Genomic DNA, 25,427 nt, shown 5'->3' with positions numbered 1-25,427 from the left:
CAAAGAAAATGACTTTTCCTCTGTCATTATGTTTAATAATGACTGGGTGCAGGTGTGCTGAGGAGACTCGGATGAAAATAAAGCAAGAAATATTTAGGAGCTGATGAGGGCAAAGACAGATTTTCAGTTACAGACCTGATTCTTTGATTCATGGGCCATTGCTTAATCATTGGAAAATGGAAGTGGTACAGAAGAAGCGCACAGGGAAAAGTGGTACTTTACTCCCCCTTCTCCTGCCAGCCACTTTCCCTTCACCCTAGACATCCCCCCCCCCAGCTGAAACCTTCAGACGTGGGTGAGAAAAGCAGGTGGCCAGGGAGGAATGTATGGGATGGTGAATGGGCAGGTGACAAGCCAAAGGCCTGTAAGGGGAGGGCTGTAGATCGGATGGTAGAACATTTGCGCTGCATGTAGAAGGTCTGAGGTGATGACATCTCCTGGGACAGGCGCCCTGTCTGAAACGGTGACCTGCTACCAGCCACCGTAGACAATTCTAAGCAAGATGGACCAATGGCGATACTTGACAGAAGGCAGATCCCTATGTCCACATTTAATTAGATCCCATATTCAAATCCATGAAGACTAGAGTCTTATTTTAGTCTTAGGGGAAGGGCTCAGTGACAGAGCAACTGTTTTGCACTGCAGGAAGTAGGTTCAGTCCCAGATTGTGCTGGGACAGACGCTTGGTGGAAATGCGGGAGAGCTGCTCCCTGACAGAGCAAAAAAATCCTGTCTAGATGGACCAAGGAGAATCTGAGGCTCCTAATGACAAACTCATATGCAAATTGTAAGATCACAATATACCGTATTTTTCGCTCTATAACACGCACCAGACCATAACACGCACGTAGTTTTTAGAGGAGGAAAACAAGAAAAAAAATATTCTAAACGAAATAGTGGATATATGATTTTTGTGGTTCATACTGTGGCCACAGACATGTGATCTGACAGTGAGTTTGGAGTAGCCCAATGCAAAAATCCTGAGGATCCATGTGGATCCATGCTTTGTAACCACGGAGGAGGGAAGGAAGGGGAACCATGGATCCTCTGCTCACGACTGCAGCAGATCCCCCCGCCACCTGCAGGCATTCGTTCCATAACACACACAGACATTTCCCCTTACTTTCTAGGAGGAAAAAAGTGAGTGTTATGGTGCAAAAAATACGGTAATCTATCACACTGCCTCCATGCTTTGTAAAGTGGGTATATGCTTTGTAAACTGGGCCGATCTCCCTCTGTCATACCGTTTAATATTAGCAAGTCCCTTCGCCTTACAAATTGGGCTAAACAAAGTTCTGAATAATTACATCTATGATCTTTAGACAGACAGGAGGTACCTCCAGCTAAGTAAATGTCTTGTTCCAGAAAGTGATTGTAATGGGTGTACAAATTTAGATCGTTGCTCCTAATCTCCGGCTGCCACTTATGACTTATCCAGCCAGAATGCTACCTCTTTCTGTCACATTGTTCAGTTCCAGGTCTCTACTGCACTCCTAGCTTGGCCTTCAGAGATGATAATAATAAGAATTTTTTTAAAAATCAACAGCCACAATGTCTTCCTTTTCAGCTCTAAAAGGGATTCTTTCGATACTTCATTGACAATATTTATATATATATTGGGGGGAAAACCTTCTTTTAAAAAAACTTTGAATTTGCCCTGATATTAGAGAAAACAAAAGCAAAACAAAGAACACATTTCACCTCATAAAAGAATAGCAATTTATAACTTCTTATTTATGATAAACTTGACCGACCGGCAGCATTGGATGGTTTTAATAGTCTACAAGGCCTCTTGAAAAGAAACAGAAGCAGGGAAAACAGACGAGACTTCGCAACTTCCTTGCTTCCTTCAAGTTTCAGACGTAGGTCCATAGGAGGTCCGTGGGCTTTGGGACCTTGCCTTCTAAGGCCCCTTGACGTTGCTGGGCCTAGCAGCCAGGCTTGCATAGTAAGCACACTGAGAGGGGTCACATTGTCCATTGGCTCCTGGTGGCCCCTGGGGACCCATCAGTCCAGGAACGCCCGCTTCGCCCTGGGGGCCTGGCGATCCTGGCATCCCATCTTTGCCATAGCCAGGTTCACCCGGGACACCTAGGGAACAAAGCATTGTGGGTAAGCATCACTGCCACGTTGCTGCCAGTCTGACCAAATAGCGCCGGTGTTTGGATGGCCAGGCTCAGAAAAAAAGGCAGCTTCACCTGCAAAATGAGCTGTTGTCTAAAGGTGGTTGAAAACAAAACTGGACCAAAGCCACACATGGTAGCATCTTCACAGTGAAAAGTCTGATGGGTACCAGATTGGCATGTTCATCTCATGGCCCGTCCCAGATAAGGAGGGCACATGTGTGATAGTAAATTTTTTCACCAACAAGAGAAACACCCACCACAGTTTCCGTCAGGAGCTCGTCCTACACTTGAGTAGGACCCTGGCAGAGACACATGCCCGACTGGCATGCTCTCCCCCTCCTGGTTGATCGTTCGGGAGCCTCAAAGGCTTTCTTCAGCCCGAACATCACAGCGACCGATGCCAACAGACATTGGCACACTTAGGGATCTGCAGAGTTTGCGCAGCTTGGGTAACAGGCCTCAGCAACTCAGCATTTTGGCTAATCTACTTTGTTTACATATAAACACACACGGAGCACTGCAACATGGCTCCCTCTCTCTCTATCATTCAGACAGCAAAGAGAAAGAACAAAGGACAATAGTCCCACTTCACGGAACACAATAACACAAACATCCTGTCTCCGTCACTTCCCATTTTGTGGAGTCAAAACATACACCGTCATGTGAAAGACAAAAATCACATGACTGCAATCATGGAGCAGGAATTCTAACAGCTTCTACAGTGCTCTGGACAAACACAGAGACACAGTTCTAGCCTCTAGGCAGCTGTCCACAGGTCTGGGCCTTGCAGAGCAACTGCAGCAACAGGGACAACCACACCCCTCTGCTGGCTTATATACCCTCCCTTGACAGGTTGTGCTCCTGCAACCTGAGACTTCTCCTGCTTGGCAGTCACTGCTGCTCTTCCCACTTCAAGTCACTCCTGGTTCTAGGAGATAGCAGGGACAGGGGAAGATGTGGAGTCTACTGACCCATCTGTTGACTGTGCTTTCCTCTGTCTCAGATTGCCCCAACTCTGTTCCCTTGCCCTGGCTCTTGCGTTGCGGACAGCGTCAAGCTTAATAATAATAATAATAATAATAATAATAATAATAATAATACTTTATTTATTTATACCCCACCCATTTGGCTGGGTTTCCCCAGCCACCCTGGGCGGCTTCCAACAGAATATTAAAATACATTAAAAGCTTTCCTAAACAGGGCTGCCTTCAGATGTCTTCTAAAAGTCTGGTTGTTGTTGTTCTCTTTGGCATCTGGTGGGAGGGCGTTCCACAGGGCGGGTGCCACTACCGAAAAGGTCCTCTGCCTGGTTCCCTGTAACCTCGCTTCTCTCAGCGAGGGAACTGCCAGACGGCCCTCATCACTGGACCTCAGTGTCTGGGCAGAACGATGGGGGTGGAGACGCTCCTTCAGGTCTAAATTACTAGTCCCCTCTCCTGGTCGCCTGCCTCTGCCCCACACTCTTTGGAGCCCTGCCAGTCCCTGACAATGCTGCATTCTATCATGCCAAGTCAAATCTGCTCATCCCTTCACTCACCTGGAATTCCTGGAGGACCAATTTCTCCCCTCTGGCCAACACCAGCATCTCCTTTCTCTCCTTTGTCTCCTCTCTCACCTGGTGGGGAGAACGAAACAAAATTTGAGCAGCAGAGTTCAGAAGATTAAAAGGAAGAGGAACCTGACTAGGACCCATTCTACTCTCCAGCATGTTAACACTCACCACTCTGTTATAATGAGCTAAAAGCTTTTGGACTTAAAAAGAAACAAATACTTGTCTTTATGAGGTTTATACTTTCCTGTTTTTAAAAATGGACAGTAAGAGAGTAATCCTATACAGTAAGCCCCATTGAGCTTGATTGCACTTACGTCCATTTACTGCATACATTTTAGGGTGTGAAAATGCCATGGAAATAATGCCCTGCCGGACATCTTCTGGAGAAGAAAAGGCTAGGGAGTAAACTCTACACAAATCTAGACTGAGGTCCCTAAGACAGTTGGATGGCATCCTCCATGCCTCCTTCTGGAAATCTGACCTGCTGGGAACCAGAGGGCCCCATTCCTGCCTCTCTACTTGGTCATTTGATTGCCCTTTTTACTCATTGTTGTCTTTTTAATTGTATATAATGCTTGTTTTATGTTGCTATGGCCGTTGGCTAATGTGAATAAAGTTTATCTATCTATCCTGCCTCTCTCCACCTGGCCCAGGGCTTTATAAGCAAGGGCTTTATAAGCAAGGACTGGGGTATTTTGGGGAAAGTTTTGTCAGGAGTTTTTGCTGTTGTTGATAGACAGCGTGGTGTAGTGGTTAAGAGCGGTGGACTCGTAATCTGGTGAACCGGGTTTGCGTCTCCGCTCCTCCACATGCAGCTGCTGGGTGACCTTGAGCTAGTCACACTTCTTCGAAGTCTCTCAGCCCCACTCGCCTCACAGAGTGTTTGTTGTGGGGGAGGAAGGGAAAGGAGAATGTTAGCAGCTTTGAGACTCCTTAGGGTAGTGATAAAGTGGGATATCAAATCCAAACTCTAAAATTCTCATTTTTGTATCTTTATTTTTATGTGGAAATGGTTCAGTTTGGTTATGTAGTTTTTGATGTGTTTTATTTATTTTTATGAATACTTTGCTATGTTTGTAACTATAAATCTTTTCATATTGTAAGCTGCCTTTAGCACTGTTCTAACTGTGGAAAGGCAGTATACAAATAAAATGATGATGATGATGATGACAACACCTGCAGCCAAGCTGGTGCCCAACATATTGCTCTGCTTTCCTCTTGACCACATCAGCAAGGCTGAGAGGGGGTTTTGGAGTGTGGGCAGCCCAGGACCTCCATACACACTGCCTAGGCTTGTGCCCCAGGGAGGTCACTTTGGTGTTACTGGTCTCTGCAGCCACAGCAGGCACTGTGATTCTCCAGTGGTTTTGACTTCACTCCTGGAGTCTCTCAAGACAGACAGGTGCCAACAACACCTTGTTTTTCCAAGACTGACCTAGCTTTAGAATGTCATTATGCATAATTTCCTGTTGCAGAAACTCTCTTCTTGTTCCAGCTGTTTGCAAATATTAATTCTGAGTTCTCCATCTCAGCTCAGTCTCTGCTCACCGTACTTAAGGCTCACTCACCTTTGGGGCCCATCGGTCCTGCTGGTCCTTCTGAACCAGGCTGTCCAGGCCTGCCAGGTTCTCCTGGAGGACCTCCTCTGCCTGGAGGGCCTTCCTTACCAGGTTCTCCTGGAGGCCCTGGTCTACCTTGAGGTGCTTTGACGTGGGCTGGCTGCATCTGGCTTATGAGGTAGGGCAGTCTGGCTGCAGAAAAAAAAGAGCAAGTTATTTTGCCTGGGGGGTCTGGAAAAAAGAAGGGGGAATGTTGGAGCCAATGACCAGAGAAATAACTTCCCTGTTCCACGAATGCTGAGCTAAGAAATCCTTGGGGCTCCTGGACAAAACCACATTCTACATTCTTGTCCTTAGTCCTTTTAGGATGCACTATAAATTGGGCTCTTGATACTCAGTTTAATACTGTGTTTCATTTTCAAAACTGTGCACCAGGAAAGCTTAATTCAGTGACCTGTAGATATTTGCAATAGTTCCCCTTTTTTTCATTATTTAGTTTGATTTTGAGGGTCATGTCAAGAGGTTAGTAATATAAAAGGTACTAAAGCCTCACCTAAAACTACTGGAAAACCTGTCCAAATGTAGTAGTAGAAACTTTATTCTTTTAACAACAACAAAAGTTATAATTCTCAGGATGTTGAACTCTGTATTGAATCAAAGTGAACAAGCAGCTTCAGGGAACAGGAATTTGACTTTCTCTCTTCCTGCCCTATAGCCTTCCCTGGAGGCAGCCCCAATTCCCTTGAGAAGATTTTGAGGGTGAATGGGGTATGGTGGAGGACAGGGAAGGAAAGGGAAGTCTTGGAGCACAAGTGGTACTGAGATGAATCCTTTTTTTTAAGCAAGACGTTTTTGGTCCATTTCATAAACCCATATGCTGAAAATCATCCTCAATCTTGGCAGAACCATCTCAGTCCAGGTCTAGTTGCCCTCTCTCTCTCTATATATATACTATTTTAGTTTCTCCTTAACTGTCTGGATTCCCACGTCCACATCTAGGTCTCTTGCAACCATATTATACATGTAGGGGGTATCTCAGTCACTTTGTAATCATTCTCACCATCAAGTTGTTTTCCTAGCTCTTCTTGGATGAGCCTTCGCAGAGTTTCCACTGATGGAGTATCCCCCTAAGGAAGGAAGGAAGAGTTCGATGTTCCAACAATATTTGTGGCTTATGTGATAGGGAGACTTGAGGAATTTCTTTTCTGCAAATTCCAGTGTGAAGCTGACCTGGAACACACCTCCATTTTCCTCTTGAAATTGCAGCTCAAGTAATAACATGCTAATTGCCTGTAATCTTTTCTGTGCAGATTTGGATAGATGAGTTTTTCATTCTTCTACTCCCCTTACTAGCTGAACAGTGCTTAATGCAAGTCCTGTTATATTAGGACTAGGACTGAACAAGTGTGGAAATTATCTCCATATATTGCATTTTCAACTTGAAGAAAGCCTCGGGAACCTTTCAAGGTAATAGATGTCCTTATTTTCCAATTAGCAGAAAAATGGCAATTGCACAGATCTCCAAAAATACTCTGTTATATTTTTAAATAAAAAACAACCTCATAATCATTGGTGCAACTTAATATTTTCCCCCAGTGTATGCTCATGAAAAATTAATTCTAGAAGGGTTTTTTGTTTTTGTTTTGTTTTTTGTAGGGGAGCTTGAGGCCAATAATCATGAGTCAATGTCAACAGAAAATGTTCTTTTCTTATTGTTAAGGTCACCATCACTGTTACCAGCAATCTGTTAAGGGTACAGGGACTCTTGACAGTACATGGATGCAAGTCCCTTTTAGGATGCTCATGTGTCCTTCTTTATAGAGCACATTCATTTAGCTTAAGGGCTGCCCAGTTTCAATCCAGTTGCAAGAGAGCAATAGGGATCTCAAAGTTGCCAGTGAACAATTAGAAACACCATGGGAATAGGCTAGGCAAGCACATGGGTCCCCTGGCCCCAGTTTTCCCCACTATGTTGAGATGCACTGTACTTATAATAACAACAACAATTTTATTATTTGTACCCCACCCATCTGACTGGGTTGCCCTAGCCACCGTGGGTGGCTTCCTACAAATATAAAAGCATAATAAAACATCAAACATTGAAAACTTCCATATACAGGGCTGTCTTCAGATTTCTATGAAAGGTTGCATAGTTACTTATCTCCTTGACATATAGTGGGAGGGGATTCCATGGGAGGGGTGCCACTGCCAAGAAGGCCCTCTGCCTGGTTCCCTGTAACCACACTTCCTGCAGTGAGGGAACTGCCAGAAGGCCCTTGGAGCTGGACTTCAGAGCAATGGCTGGGCAATGGAGGTGGAGACGCTACTTTGGGTATATCAGGCCAATGTCATTTTGGGCTTTAAAGGTCAGCACCAACACTTTGAATTGTGCTTGGAAGCGTACTGGGATCCAATGCAGGTCTTTCAGGACTGGTGTTATATGGTCCCAGCAGCCTCTTCCAGTCACCAGTCTAGCCGACACATTCTGGATTAGTTGTAGCCTCCGATTCACCTTCAAAGGTAGTCCCCCCACTGTTGCAGTATACTTCCTATTTATATTATAGTATGCATTTCTAAAGTTGCATCCATATGCATTAACATATGCAAATCTGTGGCCCCTCTTGTTCTTCTTTGAAAATGTCTGTGTAAATGCCTCTTTCTCTTTTTTATAAAACACGATTGACATAATTGACAGAAAACTAAAATGTTGTCTTAAACCTTCTCCTAAAATCCAGTTTTCACACGACTCACCCTAGGCCCAGGAAATCCAGGTTGTCCTGGAGGACCAGGGGGTCCAGACTGGCCTGTGTCCCCTGGTGGTCCTGGTTGACCCATTAATCCAGTGTGTCCCTTGCGCCCAGGAATCCCAGGATCACCAGGTGGTCCTTTCTCTCCAGCTGTGCCTTTTTCACCTTTAGTGCCAGGATCCCCCTGTCAGATAAAAACAGCATAGAATCAAAGAATGGTAGAGTTGGAAGGGATCGACAGGATCGTCCAACTCCTGGAAATGCAGGAATCTCAACTAGAATAGAATCAGAGAAGTGTAGAGTTGGAAGAAAAGAACGGAGCCTTCAGCAAAGAGCTTTGCAAAGCATGCCAGATGGACGGGCTGTGGACAAGGTTGTGATATTGCTCCATTAGACTGAAAGGGGGAGATTGAAACAGGCTATCCTGAAAAAAGAAATGTTCGTGGGAGGGAAGACTATCCTTCAGAGGACCATCTTGTCCCAGTAGGCTTTTATCCATAAGTGTTTTTTGTCCAGGCAGCTAGCATACCTCAGATGCTTCCCAGGACCAAGAAAGAAGCTGACATTTGGGTGGCCAGGGACCTGAGATATTTGTAAGCTGTCAAGCTGGTTGAATCTGGGTTGGCTCAGAGATATGCCAAATCTTAACCTTCAGTTATAGGGGATATAGCTCCACTTATTTCTGAGCAAGCCTGATGTAAGCCACAGGTGTCTTGCCCATCTCTCATGCATTAAGGAAATGATTTCTGGCAGCATCACCCAGACTGCCCTGGGCACTTCCCCAATGTTGTTCCACATCGACATTCGTGAAGCTCTCCAACTTACCCTGTCACCTTTGTCTCCAACACCACCTGGCTTCCCTGGAGTGCCCTGCAAGGAAATAAAGAGGTCTGAAATAAGAAATGCCAATTAAAAAAAAAAATAAGAATAAAATATAATGTTGCTACTTTTGGTGCTTCCAGAAGGGACTTAATTTGCAAGTGGATCATTGAGATACTGCAAACAGATCACTGGTAATTTTTTTTTTAACTTATCAAACTTCTTCCCACCCTCCAAAAACAAATTCAGATTAAATTGGAGAGTGTGCGTGTCATATGGACTAGCATTTTTATGGGGAGAAGTAGGGTTTGTAAGGGTGTGGTTGGGGAAGGGGAGAGTCACAAGGCCACATAGAGAGGCCCACAGGGCCAAATTTGAACCCCAGGACCCTTCCCCTGTTGTAATAGAACCTCCCACCCATCCAAAACCAAGAGCAGAAGAATCCAGAAGCACAAGGAAAAGCAATTTGGAGAGATTTAAAGAAGTTTTGCACCTGGGTAAAGTGCACATTGATAATTAAGGAAGAACAACAAAAGGGAGTTGTGCTCTTGTTTCATGTCATCTAACAAAGACGTCAAAACACACACCTCTTTCCCTGGGATGCCCTTTTCACCTGGTTCTCCCTGTGAAATAGAAAGCACAAAAAGGATAAGAGCCACACAGTCAGAAGCTACTTCTGATAACCCAGCTACACTTGGTGAAATTCCCTTTGGGCTTTGGGCTCCTGCAGCCTCCTTCACAGAGTTCTAGCGGGTGACACTGAGCAATTACAGACAAATGAGATCCTATTATTAGTTCTGTCTACAGTGTGTGAGCAAAATTGGTTTGCTGCTTACAGGAGGTCCTCGCGGCCCGATGAATCCAGGGAGTCCTGCACTGCCAGTTTCTCCTTTGCTTCCTTTGGGACCCTGGGAATACAAAGAAGAAGAAGAAGAAAAAAGAAAGAAAGAAAGAAAGAAAGAAAGAAAGAAAGAAAGAAAGAAAGAAAGAAAGAGAGATGCTGGTTGATATTCTGATCAGTGTCATTAAAGATGTGGGAGGACCTACAGACAAATCGCAGATTGCATGATGGCTAGATAGTCACAAACAAAGGATGACTATTCCACTCTATCACTTGGGAAGACAGGTGAACTAATACTAGTGTACTGAAAGAAGCAAAGATCATGAGTGTTGAAGCAATGATTCTTCAACAGTCCAATTTTGTTGGACTGGACATGTTGTGCGGATGCCTGATTATCGTCTTCCAAAGCAACTACTCTATTCTGAACTTAAAAATGAAAAGCATAATGCTGGTGGTCAACAAAAGAGGTTTAAATATTGTCTCAAGGCAAATAATAAAAAAAGGGAGTATAAACACCAACACTTGCCTGTGAGTGCAAAGCTCACCTTTTATCAAAGGTGTCATGGGCTTTGAAGATATTCAAACTCAGGACGCAAGGGAGAAACATGCTAAGAGGAAGGCACGCTTGGCAAACCCTCACCATGATCAACTCCCGCCTGGAAACCTGTGTCCCCACTGTGGAAGGACGTGTGGATCCAGAATTGGCCTCCACAGTCACTTACAGACTCATTGTTAAAACTGTGTTTATGGAAGACAATCTTACTTGGCTATGAGTGATCGCCAAAGAAGAAGATCCTGTTTAATGGTCATTCAGATGCAGCCCCTTCTACTGATAAGAAACTGATGGGTTTGCAGACGGCTCAAATAAAGTGATGAGAGAATGATAAACAGGTTTCTCTGCACACCTTCATACGGTTCACCTTTCTTGAAACCTTGCCAAAGGACTACTTGATTCCAAAAGGGATTTCCCAGAACCCCACATTTCAGTTGTGCTAATGCTTGCCCTCCAACTTCCTGAAATGTAAGCCTGCCAGATCCATACTGGATACTTTTCCAAGCATTTGGTATTCTCAGCCAGTTGCACATTTCTTCTCTAGGAGGCTGCCAGCCTGGTCAGATTTCAATATATCCCATGGATAAAGCACACCATTCTTTCTTCTCCATTTGGCAATAAATCACAGCATGTAACAACCGCTCATCCTGCTTCATTCATTCATTCATTTATTTCATTTGTATCTCACCTTTTTTCTCTAAGATGGCATACATAGTTCTCCCCCTCCTCATATAATCCCCATGACAACCCCGTGATGTAAGTCGGGCTGAGAGGAAGTAAGATGGCCAAGTGAACCTTGGTCTCCCAGCTCCTAGTCCAATACTCTAACCACTACACCACACTGCTTGTAATGAGGCAGGGACAACAAATGTAGTACTTACTGGGTTACCTGGAGAGCCCGCTTCCCCTGGGGGGCCTGGTGGTCCACTCTTGCCCTGGCGGAAGGGGGAAAAACAGCAAGTAGTCTTTTTAAGAACATTTTAAGAACTTTCAAAAATAATTTAATAAGTTTTGTGTCTTTGTTTCTCAATTTGTTTCTCAATTACATGGTTTTGTAAGCATTGCTGTATTTTATGCCTTGTGACTTGCAGTTATTTTTGTTGATCGTAGTTTAGTAATTTTTCATTGTAATTGTTTAGAGTGAATCTCTGTTTAATTATTATTTGCTGATGTTTTGAGAGTTGATTTTATTGTGTGCTATTATATTCTACTAGATTATTGAATGTTACTTTATTTAATATAAGTTGTTCCATTTTTTAGTTATTTTTTTTACAACTTTCTGTACTGGGCCAGATTGCTCTAAGATGTGTGTTCTTGTATATTTTGTTGCTGCGAATTTCCTTGTGTATAGTAATATAGGAAGGCAGTATAGAAATTAAAAGTGAAATGGGAAAAAAAGAAATGAAAATGAAACTTGGGAAGAAGAGACAAAAGACCTACAATTGGAAACATTTCCACACTGAATTATGCATACATTTGCACAATGAGTGCAAATCTGGTTTGTACACAAAGTTGTGCACACATTGGATTGTTTTCCCTAAGAGACGCAAACAGTAAATTTCATTTTTCATGTTCTGAAATGCCAGATTCATTTCCTCCCCCTCCCCTCTCCCATGCCTCCAGAATCCCTTGTACCACTTAGACAACTCCGTTGGGACCCAGTGAGATGTGTCACACATGTTACCCAAAGGCCATAGGGAGAAACAACTCACTGCTATTCCTCTGAGACCACGTGGGCCCTGGGGTCCTGCAGGGCCTGGATCCCCCTGCAACACAAGAGTAAAAGAGGCTGGGGTGAGAAAGAGTCATTTCTAAATTGCTAATCACATGGAATATCAAAGTGATGTGCAAGTAAAAAAACCAATAAAAGGAAGGAAAACACTGCTTCATTACGATAATAAAAACACTATAATCAGAATAAAGGTAAAGAACCCCTGGATGGTTAAGTCCAGTCAAAGGTGACTATGGGGTGTAGCACTCATCTAGCTTTCAGGCCAAGGGACCCGGCGTTTGTCCACAGACAGCTTTCCAGGTCATGTGGCCAGCATGACTACACAGTTTCTGGTGCAATGGAACACTGTGATGGAAACCAGAGCGCACGGAAACACCATTTACCTTCCTGCCATAGCGGTACCTATTTATCTACTTGCACTGGTGTGCTTTCAAACTGCTAGGTTGGCAGGAGCTGGGACAGAGCAACGGGAGCTCACCCCGTCACGGAGATTCGAACTGCCGACCTTCCAATCAGCAAGCCCAAGAGGATATGTGGTTTGGACCACAGCACCAACAGTGTCCCTATAATCAGAATAGTCAACAAGTGGCTCGCCTGTCTGGATGAGGTGTACTTTAATATGTTTACAGATGAGAAAGGAAGTCAGTTGCCAGCTGGATATACTGTCCAACTTGTGAGCGAGGACTGACTCATTTTTCCCTGAAAGTCGACCAAGATAATAATAAAAAAGCTAGAATCTTATTAAAATCAAGGAGCAAGATGGTAATAGAACCAAAACAAAACAAACACAAAACAGGGATGGCCTCATTCTCAGAGGAAATTCATCCTTATTATATCAAGCGTGTTCTCATGGCAGCATTGTCGGCTATGTTTTGTGCCAGAGATGCCAAAGAATAAAATGTTCAGCGCTCCCTAGCAGAGGGCACACATACCTTCTGTGAACGCCCCTTTAAAATGGTTCCAAGTGTGGGCCCAACCCATTCTCATTTACCACTTCCATGTACTTCTTGAAATTTCAGGTTTTGAAATGATGAAAGTCAGTGTTTCAGAGCTGTGCCAGTGTTTCCTTTCAGCCCGGACCCTGATAACACTCACCCCACCATTTGCAGAATCGTAAGAGCTCTTATTGAAGCCAAGGTGGCACACTTACATCTTTTCCAGGTTGCCCCTCACGGCCGGGGGGCCCTGATGGACCAGGTTCTCCCTGCAACAGACAAGGGTGGGAGGGAGAAAATTAGAGGTTAGAACAATATGGAAGTTCCATAAAAATTCCTAATGACCCAGATATGTGACTTGAACTTCCACAGATGGCTGTCCCAAAACTGGACTCAGGCTATGAGCAGGCATTGATAGGGTCATTGACAGGACTTGACTCCAGTCCTGGTAACAATGCAGCTTCAGCCATCAATGTTAACTATGAAGCCTGACCTATTCAACACTGGTGATAGGAGAGGTCTTCTTGTGGGCAACTCTGCCCATCCCAACCACTGTTTGAGTCAAACTGAAGGTCCAGTGCATTGCTCACCCTTGAGCCAGGTGGTCCTGCGTCTCCTCTCGGTCCCTTAAAACCCTGAAAGGTGAAATGGAGAGATATGTAAAAAGTTATTATTTATATTTGTTTTCAGACAGAGTCTTAAAAAGCCTGGACCACAGCATTAACTCTGGATGTGTCTACTCAATTCTGACCAAACTAAGCCTCCTAGAGCACGATATAGATCAGGAAGCTTAGTTGGGTCAGAATCAAGTATAGTTGTACCTTGGAAGTTGAACGGAATCCATTCCAGAAGGCTGTTCAACTTCCAAAACGTTCAGGAACCAGGGCGTGGCTTCTGATTGGCTGCAGGAAACTCCTGCAGCCAATCAGAAGCCATGGAAGTCACGGCGGACGTTCAACTTACAAAACGTTCAGGAACCAAGGCGTGGCTTCTGATTGGCTGCAGGAAGCTCCTGCGGCCAATTGGAAGCCATGGAAGTCATGGCGGACATTCGGGTTCCAAAGAACATTCGCAAACTGGAACACTCACTTCTGGGTTTGTGGCATTCGGGAGCCAAAATGTTCAACTCGCAAGGCGTGCGACTTCAGAGGTACGACTGTATACGCCTCCAGAGTTAATGCTAAATACGGCACTTCTGGGAAATGAGCCACCATAGCCACTAGAGTGCCATGAAAATTTGTGGCCCAGGGCTTTTTAGAGTCTTCTACCCGTGTACTATCCGAAACATGCTGTTCTTAATAAATTACTTTTGAGGCATGATTATCTCGTGCATACCTATGTTTCCTAGTATGCTCACGTGCACACATAAGGATGTGCACAGACCCCTCCTCTACAAGAACATACCTTCGTTTTCTCCATAAATAGAATTTAGCCTTCAATGAACATTTGTATCATTCTTGCTGCAGGAAGACCATGCTTCTCAGCTATTCCATGCTAGCTAATGGAGAAATATGCACCTGCCCCCTCCTCCAAGGTTTCCTGGTGGGAAAGGACATATTTAATGGACCATGGTTGCCTTCAGCTGGACTTACCGGCAATCCTCTTGCTCCCTCCGGTCCTGGCAGCCCTGGCTCCCCTTGTTTGCCCTATAAGAAACAAAGCACATTTATATACTGACAAGAGAGAATTATCTCTAACATGTGGGTGCCTCATGATCAAGCCTGATGTGATAACATTCACAAATCTATGTGAATGGTCATTTAAAAGTAAATGCTATTTAAATAGCATATATATGGGTCCAGAGTTCCAAAGTTAGACCCTGGGTGGGGGGAGCAGAGGGTCTTTAATATCCACCCCCACCCATATATTTCCTAAAATGCAGTTTGACTTCATTTTATATAAGGAACCTTCTTCACTCAGAAGTGAGCAACACATTCTATGACATCACAGCATCTCAGCCAATAGTGGCCTCATGGCTCCCAGGTCCTAACCCAACACGCTGACCGCTACAGCACACTTGTTGTCTTGCAAAGATAATACCAAATTGGAAAATATGTAAAGTTCATCTCCTTACTGGTTCTCCAGGAGGTCCTGGCTTTCCATCTTTGCCATCCTTTCCAGAAATACCCTAAGAGGGAAGCAACAGTAAGTAGTCAAGATTACAGATGCAAGGAATGTATACAATGTTTGTTTCCTTAGGAGCAAATATTGTAGATTCATAATTGTGGATAAGCACCCCAAATACTGCAAGTCAGTTTCCTAACACGTTGATAAATGAAATTTATAGACCACCATCTCAATAAAGATCAGGGCACTGTAAAGCAACATATGCAAGCAGTAGAAAAATAATGTGCACCATTAAAAATAGCACAATGCATCAGCACGAGGTACAATATGCAAGCTTGTCAGCTGGCTGAGCTGGAAACTCCACAGGACAATACCCAGGAAAAGAACAAGTCAGACAGCCAATGTCTCATTAGCTGCAATGTGAAACAACAAGCAAAGTCACATTGCAGAACGTCTCGAGCTAGGGGTCGCAAATAGGTCCACGGGGACCTAAGCAAACCAGAGAACCTGTCATGGGCACAACACACAGACATAAACACTCTGCAAGCCAGTCAACCTAGCAACCTAGCATATAGGCTGCAACAAAATGCTTCATTCAAGCCTAATTTCAGCAGGGTGGGAGGGAAAGCGAACAACGTGGCCCCAGTGAAGAATTCTGTGCACACCTGGAGGTGCCACAATGGCAACCGCCTCTACTGGGGATTAGCCCTGGCTAGAGAGTTCCAGAAAAACATCTACTCCTGCTTCATTGACTACGCAAAAGCATTTGACTGTGTCGACCACAGCAAACTATGGCAAGTTCTTAAAGAAATGGGAGTGCCTGATCACCTCATCTGTCTCCTGAGAAATCTCTATGTGGGACAAGAAGCTACAGTTAGATCTGGATATGGAGCAACTCATTGGTTCAAAATTGGGAAAGAAGTACGACAATGCTGTATATTGTCTCCCTGCTTATTTAACTTATATGCAGAATTCATCATGAGAAAGGCTGGACTGGATGAATCCCAAGCCGGAATTAAGATCGCCGGAAGAAATATCAACAACCTCAGATATGCAGATGACACAACCTTGATGGCAGAAAGTGAGGAGGAATTAAAGAACCTTTTAATGAGGGTGAAAGAGGAGAGCGCAAAATATGGTCTGAAGCTCAACATCAAAAAAACGAAGATCATGGCCACTGGGCCCATCACCTCCTGGCAAATAGAAGGGGAGGAAATGGAGGCAGTGAGAGATTTTACTTTTTTGGGCTCCATGATCACTGCAGATGGTGACAGCAGTCACAAAATTAAAAGACGCCTGCTTCTTGGGAGAAAAGCAATGACAAACCCAGACAGCATCTTAAAAAGCAGAGACATCACCTTGCTGACAAAGGTCCATATAGTTAAAGCTATGATTTTCCCAGTAGTGATGTATGGAAGTGAGAACTGGACCATAAAGAAGGCTGATCGCCAAAGAATTGATGCTTTTGAATTATGGTGCTGGATGAGACTCTTGAGAGTCCCATGGACTGCAAGAAGATCAAACCTATCCATTCTTAAGGAAATCAGCCCTGAGTGCTCCCTGGAAGGACAGATCCTGAAGCTGAGGCTCTAATACTTTGGCCACCTGAGGGGAAGAGAAGACTCCCTGGAAAAGACCCTGATGTTGGGAAAGATTGAGGGCACAAGGAGAAGGGGACGACAGAGGACGACATGGTTGGACAGTGTTCTCAAAGCCAAACTGTGGGAGGCAGTGGAAGACAGGAGTGCCTGGCGTGCTCTGGTCCATGGGGTCACAAAGAGTTGGACACGACTAAACAACAACAACAACAACAATTCTTCCTGCAAAGCATGGGTTCTACTACTAACCGCCAGCTGTACCTTGTTTCCAAAATGGGTTTTTCTCTGTCTTGTGGCTTATTCCCTGCCTCCCCTCCTCTGATGTTTTCTCCCCTATATTCCCTTTCTCTCGTTACAAATTGTGCCACAAAGTTTTAGCTGGGAGAAATTTCATTGATTTTTTTTTTTAATGCATGCCAATTCAGATCAGAAGATCTCTCGAGAAGTCAAGCATAGAATGCACACACAACATCTCAGTATTGCCGCTTATGGGGGGTGGGTGGGCAATGCCTCAAAAGACGTTCATGATGATGATGATGATGATGATGATGATGATGATGTATTATTTATATGTAGCCCATCTGACTGGGTTGCTCCAGCCACTCTGGGTGGCTCCTAACAAAAATATTTTTTTTAAAAAAAATACAACATTGCACATTTAAAACTTCCCTTCAGATGTTCCACAGCTGTTTATCTGTTTGACATCTGCTGGGAGGGCGCTCCATAGGGTGGGGCCTGACATTCGTGATGTCACAATGGCCAGGCACATATGCAAGTATGCCACACAATCTTTTTACTGTTGAAATATGCCAGGGATTCAAGAACACTACAGTCCCCGGCATATGAGATGCGTCAATGTTTACAGATGCAGGGATAACTCACCAGAAGTCCAGGCAATCCTGGTGGCCCTTGAGGTCCTGATGGGCCTTCTTTACCCTGCCAAAGAGAGACAGACGTGGAGATGTTCACATAAGCTTTCCAGGCAGAGACATCCCCAGAAGAACAATCTGTTAGCAAGGCCTCCTGAATTTATGCTCAATATTGCTTAGGCCTTTGGGATGGGGGGAAGAGAGTGGGTGTAGAAGGGAGCAGAACTTACCTGACCTCCTGGCAATGAAATCACTGCAGCTTACTGGGAGGGAGACTGGAAGGGGCAAGGAGGAGGGGAGGTCAGCACTGCACGGATAAACCTGGAAGAGTGCCAATTTGGCTTTTGTCCTCTCTTCCACTTTGCCCCTCCCACTCTCCCTCCGGATTAGCAGCAATGACTCTGCTACCAGGAGGTCAGGTAAGTGCCCATAGTTGATGCCAGAGCAGGAAGTGGGTCAAGCACATATACACACCCCAATATGGCACTCAGCTCCCACTTGCAGGACTCCTTTCATTAACATACATTGTTATAGAAATATACTTTGCCCCCTCTGTGTTTCCCACCATTATTTTTTTCTGGCATTGCGACTGTACTCCCCCTGTTCCACCACACTAATGACACATTTTGAATTTATTCATCTTGCTAAATTAATGGAGAATTTGGCTGAGAGTTTATAATCCACTAGTCTTCATCTGAGTATCTCAGTGGCTTTCAAACCTTACAGATTCACAGAATGCTTTCCACATCTACTTATTTTTCCAAGAATCCACTATGGGACCACTTAGGCAAATGTTGGCTTCCTTTGGGGGGAGGAAGGGATATGACAGATTGAATAGTGACTTACTATTTCTCCAGGGTTTCCCGGTGGTCCTGCAGGTCCTGGGGGGCCCTCAGACCCCTAAATAAAATGAAAAAATAACATTTCTGGCCATTAAAAATGGCAGCTTGCTTCTGAATCAGAAATAGTCTCCTCAAACAACATGGAGGCAACTCTTACAAGCCTTTGGACTTTCTTTAAATGAAGACAACCAGCCCAAAATGGTGGGCCATAAACTTTGCTATGCATTCAAGATCAGCATAATGCCCCCCGAAATCCAACATACTGTGGGATGTAATCCATTGAAGCAGTCAAATACAACATTCCTTGTTTCCCTAGCGTGGACACAGGCAGGGGGATGTTACTCCAGCCAGTATAACTTCCTGGCCCACTGGTCTGAAGCATCCTCCCCCTGCATGCGACCAGGCAGATGGATGTGACCCTCGCTGACTCTATAAAAGAGCCGAGTCACACAGCCATCTCCCTCTTGATGCCATGCTGCTCTCCTGCGGCCATTTTGTTCTCTTGATACTGTTTTCTTAATGCATTTTGCTGTCTGCTGGCTCTCAGCCAGCAGCACATGAGCTCCATCCCCATATGGGATAAACTCACACTTTGTTATGTAACTACTAGCTAGAGCCTGCCTTCAGGGATCACACTGTGAACTGAATGTGAGTAATCTTCTTGTAAGTTTGAAGGAAAGACTCTTGTGTCTTTTTTGTTTCTTTTAAGAGGGATAAAAGGGGACACCAAGAATAATCCATCTGGGCAAGCCAGATTGGATTGCTTAACTAAAGAGATTCAAACGAATCTGCAAACTAGCTTCCTGCTGTATTGAGGGGATTCTGCTCTGCTACATGACTCACTAGCGTGAGTGAAGGAAGGATAATATTTAATTAATATATCATCTATTATCCTTAACATTCCCACACATACAAGAGAGGGCCAGTGAATTGCTGTGGGCTTCTTCTGGGTCTATAACCAGATGGATGGGTGCGGTGCAAAAGAAAAAGGGATGGAGATAGATTAGATAGATGATGATGATAGATAGATAGATAGATAGATAGATGATAGATAGATGATAGATAGATAGAGATAGATGATAGATAGATGATAGATAGATAGATAGATTAGATAGATAGATGATAGATAGATAGAGATAGAGATAGATAGATGATAGATAGATGATATAGATAGATGATAGATGATAGATGATAGATGATAGATAGATAGATAGATAGATAGATAGATAGATAGATGATAGATGATAGCATCTTACAGGTGGACCTGGATTTCCAGGAGGGCCCATGAAGCCAGGTATCCCAGGATGTCCCTGCAGAAGACAACAACAGCATTTCACATTCACTTAGCATCTTCATTTGCAAACCACGTCCCCAAAGAACCTCTGGAATCTCATCAAAAGCTTGCTAGCAACCAAGCGACCAGGAGAGCGAGACGCCCAAAACATAAGCTAACTTGGCATCACAATTCCATGCATAGGTTTCCAGAGCGTGAACTTGCATGTTTTAACAAACTGCTTTTAATACACATAAGCTTCTGGGAATGGAGAAGTTGTCAGGAAACATTACAGGGTTGGCTGGGTGCAAGAGGCTAACAACTTGTCGTGCGTGCAGCAAGAAACTGCGCACCCCAACCGTCCCCATCCACAGCTGTGCCAGGTCTTTGCTTCGGGAACAGAATCAATTTAACATAATTGAGCATGCCATTTCCTCAGATCACTGCAAACAAATTGATGCAATGTCCCCCCTTTTGAATAAACAAACATTCCCCTTGCATGTTGAATGTGTGGTTCAGTGGTTAAGCACATGTTTGGGTCAAGCACATGTAACACAGTAGTGAATATCAGTGTGGTTGGTGATTTTTTAAAAATAAGACAGCTGGTGGAGGGGAAGTTTGAGCAGGAAGGTAGAAGGGGTATTTAACCCTTCCCTTGAGCAAACACAAACAGGAAGCATCCAATGGACCCCATTAGTAAAGGATGTGTTAAGGAATAATCATCCACAGAGCCTGCTGGGTAACACAGTGCCTTGAAAGGAAAACTCTTTCCTCTTTAATTCTAAATTTCCCTCCTGTAAGTTTTACTAATTGTACAAATTTGATATTTCACTGTACAGTGGACGCTCGGATTGTGAATGTGATCCATGCAGGAGGCACGTTCGCAACCCGCAGCATTCGCAACCCGTGACCCGCGCATCTGCACACATGCGGGTCGCGATTCTGCACTTCTGCACATGCACAAAGCACGATTTAGTGTTTCTGTGCATGCGCAAGCACCAAAACCCAGAAGCAACCCATTCCAGTACTTCCGGGTTCGGCACAGTGCACAACCTGAAACTGCACAACCCAAAGCATCTGTAACCCAAGGTATGACTGTAGTTCAGTTGGCAGAATATGAGGTTCTTAATCTCAGGGTTGTGGGGGTTCAAGCTCCATGTTAGGCAAAACATTCCTGCATTACAGCAGGTTGGGACCAGTGGGCCCTTGGAGTCCCTTCCAATGATGCAATTCCATGATTCCACACTAATAGCAATAATTTTGTTATTTATACCCTGCCCATCTGACTAGGTTGCAAATTCCATGATTCTATATATGGGCCTGTTCTCTCTTGGGCAACTCGTGCCTTATGCACTTTGCAGTTTAGGGTGACCACTGACAGTCTTCCTTCAAGTCAGACTGATCCGTGTGTGATATATTGATCAGCAGTGTTCTGATGTGGTGGCTAAAGAGCAGGTCAAAGGTCCTGTTTGGTGATTGAGACATGTTGCTTACTGTTCCAAGAAACATCTTTCTGCCTCTTTTGATTTTACCTGTTCACCCTTCAGTCCAGCCTCTCCAGGTGTCCCACGGTCTCCTTTGGCACCCTAACAAAAGACAGAAGCATTCAAATCACAAACCTCAATTACAGTTTAAGTGTGGTGCACTGGTTCCCCCCCCCCCAAAGTAACATGGAGGCATACACATTTCAGTGTTTAAGTTGTCAGTGAAAAGTTTTCTCAAATAGCAGGAGCTTAACCTCGTCTCACTGTTTGCTGGGTGAAATACCTGAAATCTTGATCAGGGCCAGGACCAGGTCTGACGTAATCCTGAGCAATTGGCCCCATGGTGGCCGCCTTGTTCATTGATGAACCCTAGTGGGACTATCTGCTGAAGACTGCAGGCAGCTAGGTCTAGCAACCATTTTGATTTTTCACAATCAAGAATGCAGCATTGCTCCAAGGCATTGTGGGAAATTTAAACGGTGGCTTGATTGAGCCACCTAGCAATTCTTTGGGGTACTAGTCCAGCAGAGGGTAGCTGATGGGTCTCAGAATCACAGTGAGTTAGAGACTTTGCCCCGTATGCAAATACAAGTCTCCAGTAGATTGAGCAGACAAGACCAATAGTGAGTCCAACAGTCAAGAAGGTGGTTACTGCAGAGGGAAATGAGTGGCAGATGGAGCTCATCAATATGGGAAGGTAGCCCATCTAGGAGAAGGAAAGCTCTGATCCTAAACCTCTGTTGCTTTGTGGCCATACTCATTCGTGAGAAAGGCCTTGGGAGTAAACCCTGAGGAAAAACCCATCTCTAATGTGTTGCAGGACATCTTCGGGAGAAGAAAAAACTAAGGAGTAAATGGGTGGCACTGTGGTCTAAACCACTGAGCCTAGGGCTTGCCGATCGGAAGGTCGGCGGTTTGAATCCCCGTGACAGGGTGAGCTCCCATTGCTTGATCCCAGCTCCTGCCCACCTAGCAGTTCAAAAGCACATCAAAGTGTAAGTAGATAAATAGGTACCGGTCCAATGGGATGGTAAACGGCGTTTCCGTGCGCTGTTCTGGTTTCGCCAGAAGCGGCTTAGTCATGTTGGCCACATGACCCGGATTGTCTGCAGACAAACCCTGGCTCCCTTGGCCTATAGAGCGAGATGAGCGCCGCAACCCACAGAGTCGTCTGCGACTGGACTTAATGGCCAGGGGTACCTTTACCTTTAAATCCCACACAAATCTGGAGTGGAGTCCTTAAGGCTCCTTGTATGCCTCCTTCCAGCAGCAACTGTAGTCAAGCTGGTATCAAATATATTGCTCTGCTTTCCTTTGGACCACACATTAGTGAGGACAAGAGGCGGGGGTCTTCTCACCTGGGCAGCCAAGGGCGTCCATACACACTGCCCAGGCTTGCACCCCAGAGAGGTCACTTTGGTGCTAACACAGCAAAAGCAACACAGGAGGCAGCAGTTACAAGTTACCAGTCTCTGCAACCACAGCAGGCACTGCGATTCTCCAGTGGTTTGACCTCACCCCCAGAGGCAGACTCCATTGTCTCTTGAGATAGACAGGTAGCAACAACAGTAGGTGGGGATGCGGGTGTGAGCAGAATTAGCCCCAAATGCATTGGGGACAGCTTACCCCATTTTGAAGTAAGCGAAGTAAGTCATGTAAAACATATTTACATGTTTCTAGATGTGTAATAGCTTCTAGAGTCTTTTTAGATGCTTGTCACTGGTTTAAATCTGGTTTAATGCTATTTTTTAATTGTATTGTTTTATCACATATATGTTTGCTGCCCTTGAGATGAAGGGCAGGATATGATTTTAATAAATTAATAAATATTGACAACTAAATAAACCCCTCCCCCCCCACACTCTTAGGACCAGCAAGTCAACAGTGGGCATAAGATCAAAACATTTTCACTCAGTCCCAGCCAAGGAGTTATAGAAATGTCCGGAGGGAAAAATCAGCCACAATCTCATTTTTCTTTGCCTCGTTGGCATTTCCTTGAGTTTCTCCAAGCAAAGGTCGATGGGCTCAAAATTTCAGGACTTGCCTTTTTATGACACGTGGTCCATATTCTCAGAAATGGACTGAAAGCCATTTCAAAAGTCAGCCAGATGCTTTAATAAATGGGAGGACATTGCTGAGGTTAGAACTTCAGCAATTCTAGTAGGCTGGTTTGTTTTCTCTATCTCTCTCTCTATTTTTAATTGTACCCCCTACCCCAAAGAAACCCTCTTCCCCAAGAATGGCAGAGATTTCATCCTGCTATCCTGTATCTTTCTAGCAAAAACCCTGACATCACAAAGACAGAACTGACCTTGGGACCTTCTACACCTGGTGGTCCAGGGTGACCTCTGGGTCCTGCCTCCCCCTGAAAATAAAGAAAGATCAGATGGACTTCCTCTCTTTGGAAGGTAGCAGAAGACCCCACATATTCTTTTTCTTCTTCTTTTTCTTTTTAAATTTTATTAGTATTTTCCACCCAACAACACAAAAATATCAAAAAATAACAATACACAAAACCCAATATACAAAAAAACCAAATCCATATATTACAAGTTAATAATATAAACACTAAAAAGAAAAACAAACATTGACTTCCACCAATCCCACAACACCTCCTTTACCTCTCATTGTGTCTTCCTGTTTCCCTGTTTCCCTTATGATCTCTATCCTAGCATCTAGATATAAAACCCTCTTTCGTATCCTTTCACTTCACAAGGTTATTCCAGACTCAGCCAGATTTCTGTCCTCGAACCTTGACTTTTAAGGTATTCATATAGACACTCCCATTCCTTTTTCTCCTCACTTATGGGTTTTTGTCTTATTATATCTGTCAATTTGGCTAATTCTAAATACAGTGGTACCTCTGGTTACGTACTTAATCTGTTTTGGAGGTCTGTTCTTAACCTGAAGCTGTTCTTAACCTGAAGCACCACTTTAGCAAATGGGGCCTCCTGCTGCCACTGTGCCGCCGGAGCACGATTTCTGTTCTAAACCTGAAGCAAAGTTCTTAACCCGAGGTACTATTTCTGGGTTAGCGGAGTCTGTAACTTGAAGTGTATGTAACCTGATGCGTATGTAATCCGAGGTACCACTGTATTCTGAAAGCTTACATAACCATTCTCCCCTAGTAGAAGACCCCACATATTCAGTGGATGAGGAAATCATATATATATATATGATCCAGAGTGCCAAGTTTTCCTTCCATTTTTTTTAAAAAATCAATCAGTGGCACAGTTTCAGCAGCTGCTTCTTCCCTATACCATGTCTATGTTGGAAGGTTGGTGTGAAAGTTAGCATGAATTGCATGGTTGCAATTCACTCATTACGTGTGTGTGTTTTTTTTGGGGGGGTTTAAGATAGCCATCCCCCTACTCCCCAATTGGGATCAGGGGAGTTTATCCTAGACTGACTAACCTTTGGCCCTCCAGATGTAACTGGACCGCAACCCCTATCACCATGACCATTGGCCATTCTGGCTGGGGCGGATGGGAGTCCAACAGCAACTGGGGGACCACAGCTTAGCTACTCCTGGTCTAATCTTTTCAGTGCATTGACAGGTAACAATGTCTAGCGTTCAGCTACCCATCTTCTCTTTCATACCGTTTTCCCAACTGGGCCTTCATGGCCAAGTGGACCTGGAAGGCCTCTATCACCCTTGAATCCTGGCATTCCTGGAAGTCCAGGTGGTCCGGGAGGGCAGTCACTGCAAACATCCTTAAATAAAAGGAGGAGGAAAGGAGAATTAACACTTCACTGTTGTGGCAGACGGCCTCTTTCTAGCTGGTATCTAACAGCACTGGAAACTGTTGGGATACTACCAGGGAGACAAAGTCCATCTGAGCCCCCAAACTCCTGCCGGACGATCCATCGATCTCCTGTAGACATGCAGTATCAGCAATTAGCGGCACGAAGCCTCAAGAATAGATTGCCACATTCTTAGGCTGGTGCACACTCTATCAGCAGAATTCACACAGCAAAAGATGCACAGCAGGAGAGCATTTTTCCAAGTTTATTCAGCGTTGATCAGAACAAAGAAAAACATGACCGCCTGCATCGGTATGCTTAGGCAACAAGAAGGAAACGAAAGCAACGACACAACAGAAACATCCTGTGAGACAGGAAATACGCAGGCTGTGACACAAACATCCTGCTCCCTTTTAAGGTGGAACGGAAATATCCTAACAGAAACTGCCTTATTATACAGAGAAAGAACATTGGTCCATGTTGCTCAGTACATTGACTGGCATCAGCTTTCCAGAATTTCATGCTGGAGTTGTGCTCTGATGTGCACAAGCATGCAAATCAGAGCAACTGATGAAGACAGAAGCTGAGATGTTTTGCCACATAAATAAAACCACTGCTTTCTTAATCACGTATATTTTTTAAAAGTTGCTCCAACTTGACCAATCAATTTAATGATGGTGACGATG

The 25,427-nt window shown here is 44.4% G+C and overlaps 1 protein-coding gene across 1 annotated transcript in view; it reads right to left on the bottom strand.

The window, feature by feature from the left end:
* Positions 1 to 1,705: 1,705 nt before the first annotated feature.
* Positions 1,706 to 25,427, bottom strand: part of COL22A1 (collagen type XXII alpha 1 chain) — a 180,345-nt gene continuing 156,623 nt past the window's right edge. The window contains exons 46-65 of the mRNA XM_053395231.1: positions 24,598 to 24,711; positions 23,309 to 23,362; positions 21,046 to 21,099; positions 19,497 to 19,550; positions 18,245 to 18,298; positions 17,412 to 17,465; positions 14,939 to 14,992; positions 14,457 to 14,510; positions 13,455 to 13,499; positions 13,080 to 13,133; positions 11,910 to 11,963; positions 11,079 to 11,132; positions 9,640 to 9,711; positions 9,391 to 9,426; positions 8,810 to 8,854; positions 7,989 to 8,168; positions 6,298 to 6,364; positions 5,247 to 5,429; positions 3,664 to 3,741; positions 1,706 to 2,091 (exon numbers count right to left, since the gene is read on the bottom strand). Coding sequence (XP_053251206.1) covers positions 1,904 to 2,091; positions 3,664 to 3,741; positions 5,247 to 5,429; positions 6,298 to 6,364; positions 7,989 to 8,168; positions 8,810 to 8,854; positions 9,391 to 9,426; positions 9,640 to 9,711; positions 11,079 to 11,132; positions 11,910 to 11,963; positions 13,080 to 13,133; positions 13,455 to 13,499; positions 14,457 to 14,510; positions 14,939 to 14,992; positions 17,412 to 17,465; positions 18,245 to 18,298; positions 19,497 to 19,550; positions 21,046 to 21,099; positions 23,309 to 23,362; positions 24,598 to 24,711 — 1,548 coding nt within the window. The 3' untranslated portion in view covers positions 1,706 to 1,903. The remainder of the gene's footprint in view (positions 2,092 to 3,663; positions 3,742 to 5,246; positions 5,430 to 6,297; positions 6,365 to 7,988; positions 8,169 to 8,809; positions 8,855 to 9,390; positions 9,427 to 9,639; positions 9,712 to 11,078; positions 11,133 to 11,909; positions 11,964 to 13,079; positions 13,134 to 13,454; positions 13,500 to 14,456; positions 14,511 to 14,938; positions 14,993 to 17,411; positions 17,466 to 18,244; positions 18,299 to 19,496; positions 19,551 to 21,045; positions 21,100 to 23,308; positions 23,363 to 24,597; positions 24,712 to 25,427) is intronic.

Source organism: Podarcis raffonei, chromosome 7, assembly GCF_027172205.1.
Source record: "Podarcis raffonei isolate rPodRaf1 chromosome 7, rPodRaf1.pri, whole genome shotgun sequence".
Taxonomy (NCBI): Eukaryota; Metazoa; Chordata; class Lepidosauria; order Squamata; family Lacertidae; genus Podarcis; species Podarcis raffonei.
This window is presented reverse-complemented; position numbering and strand designations above follow the sequence as displayed.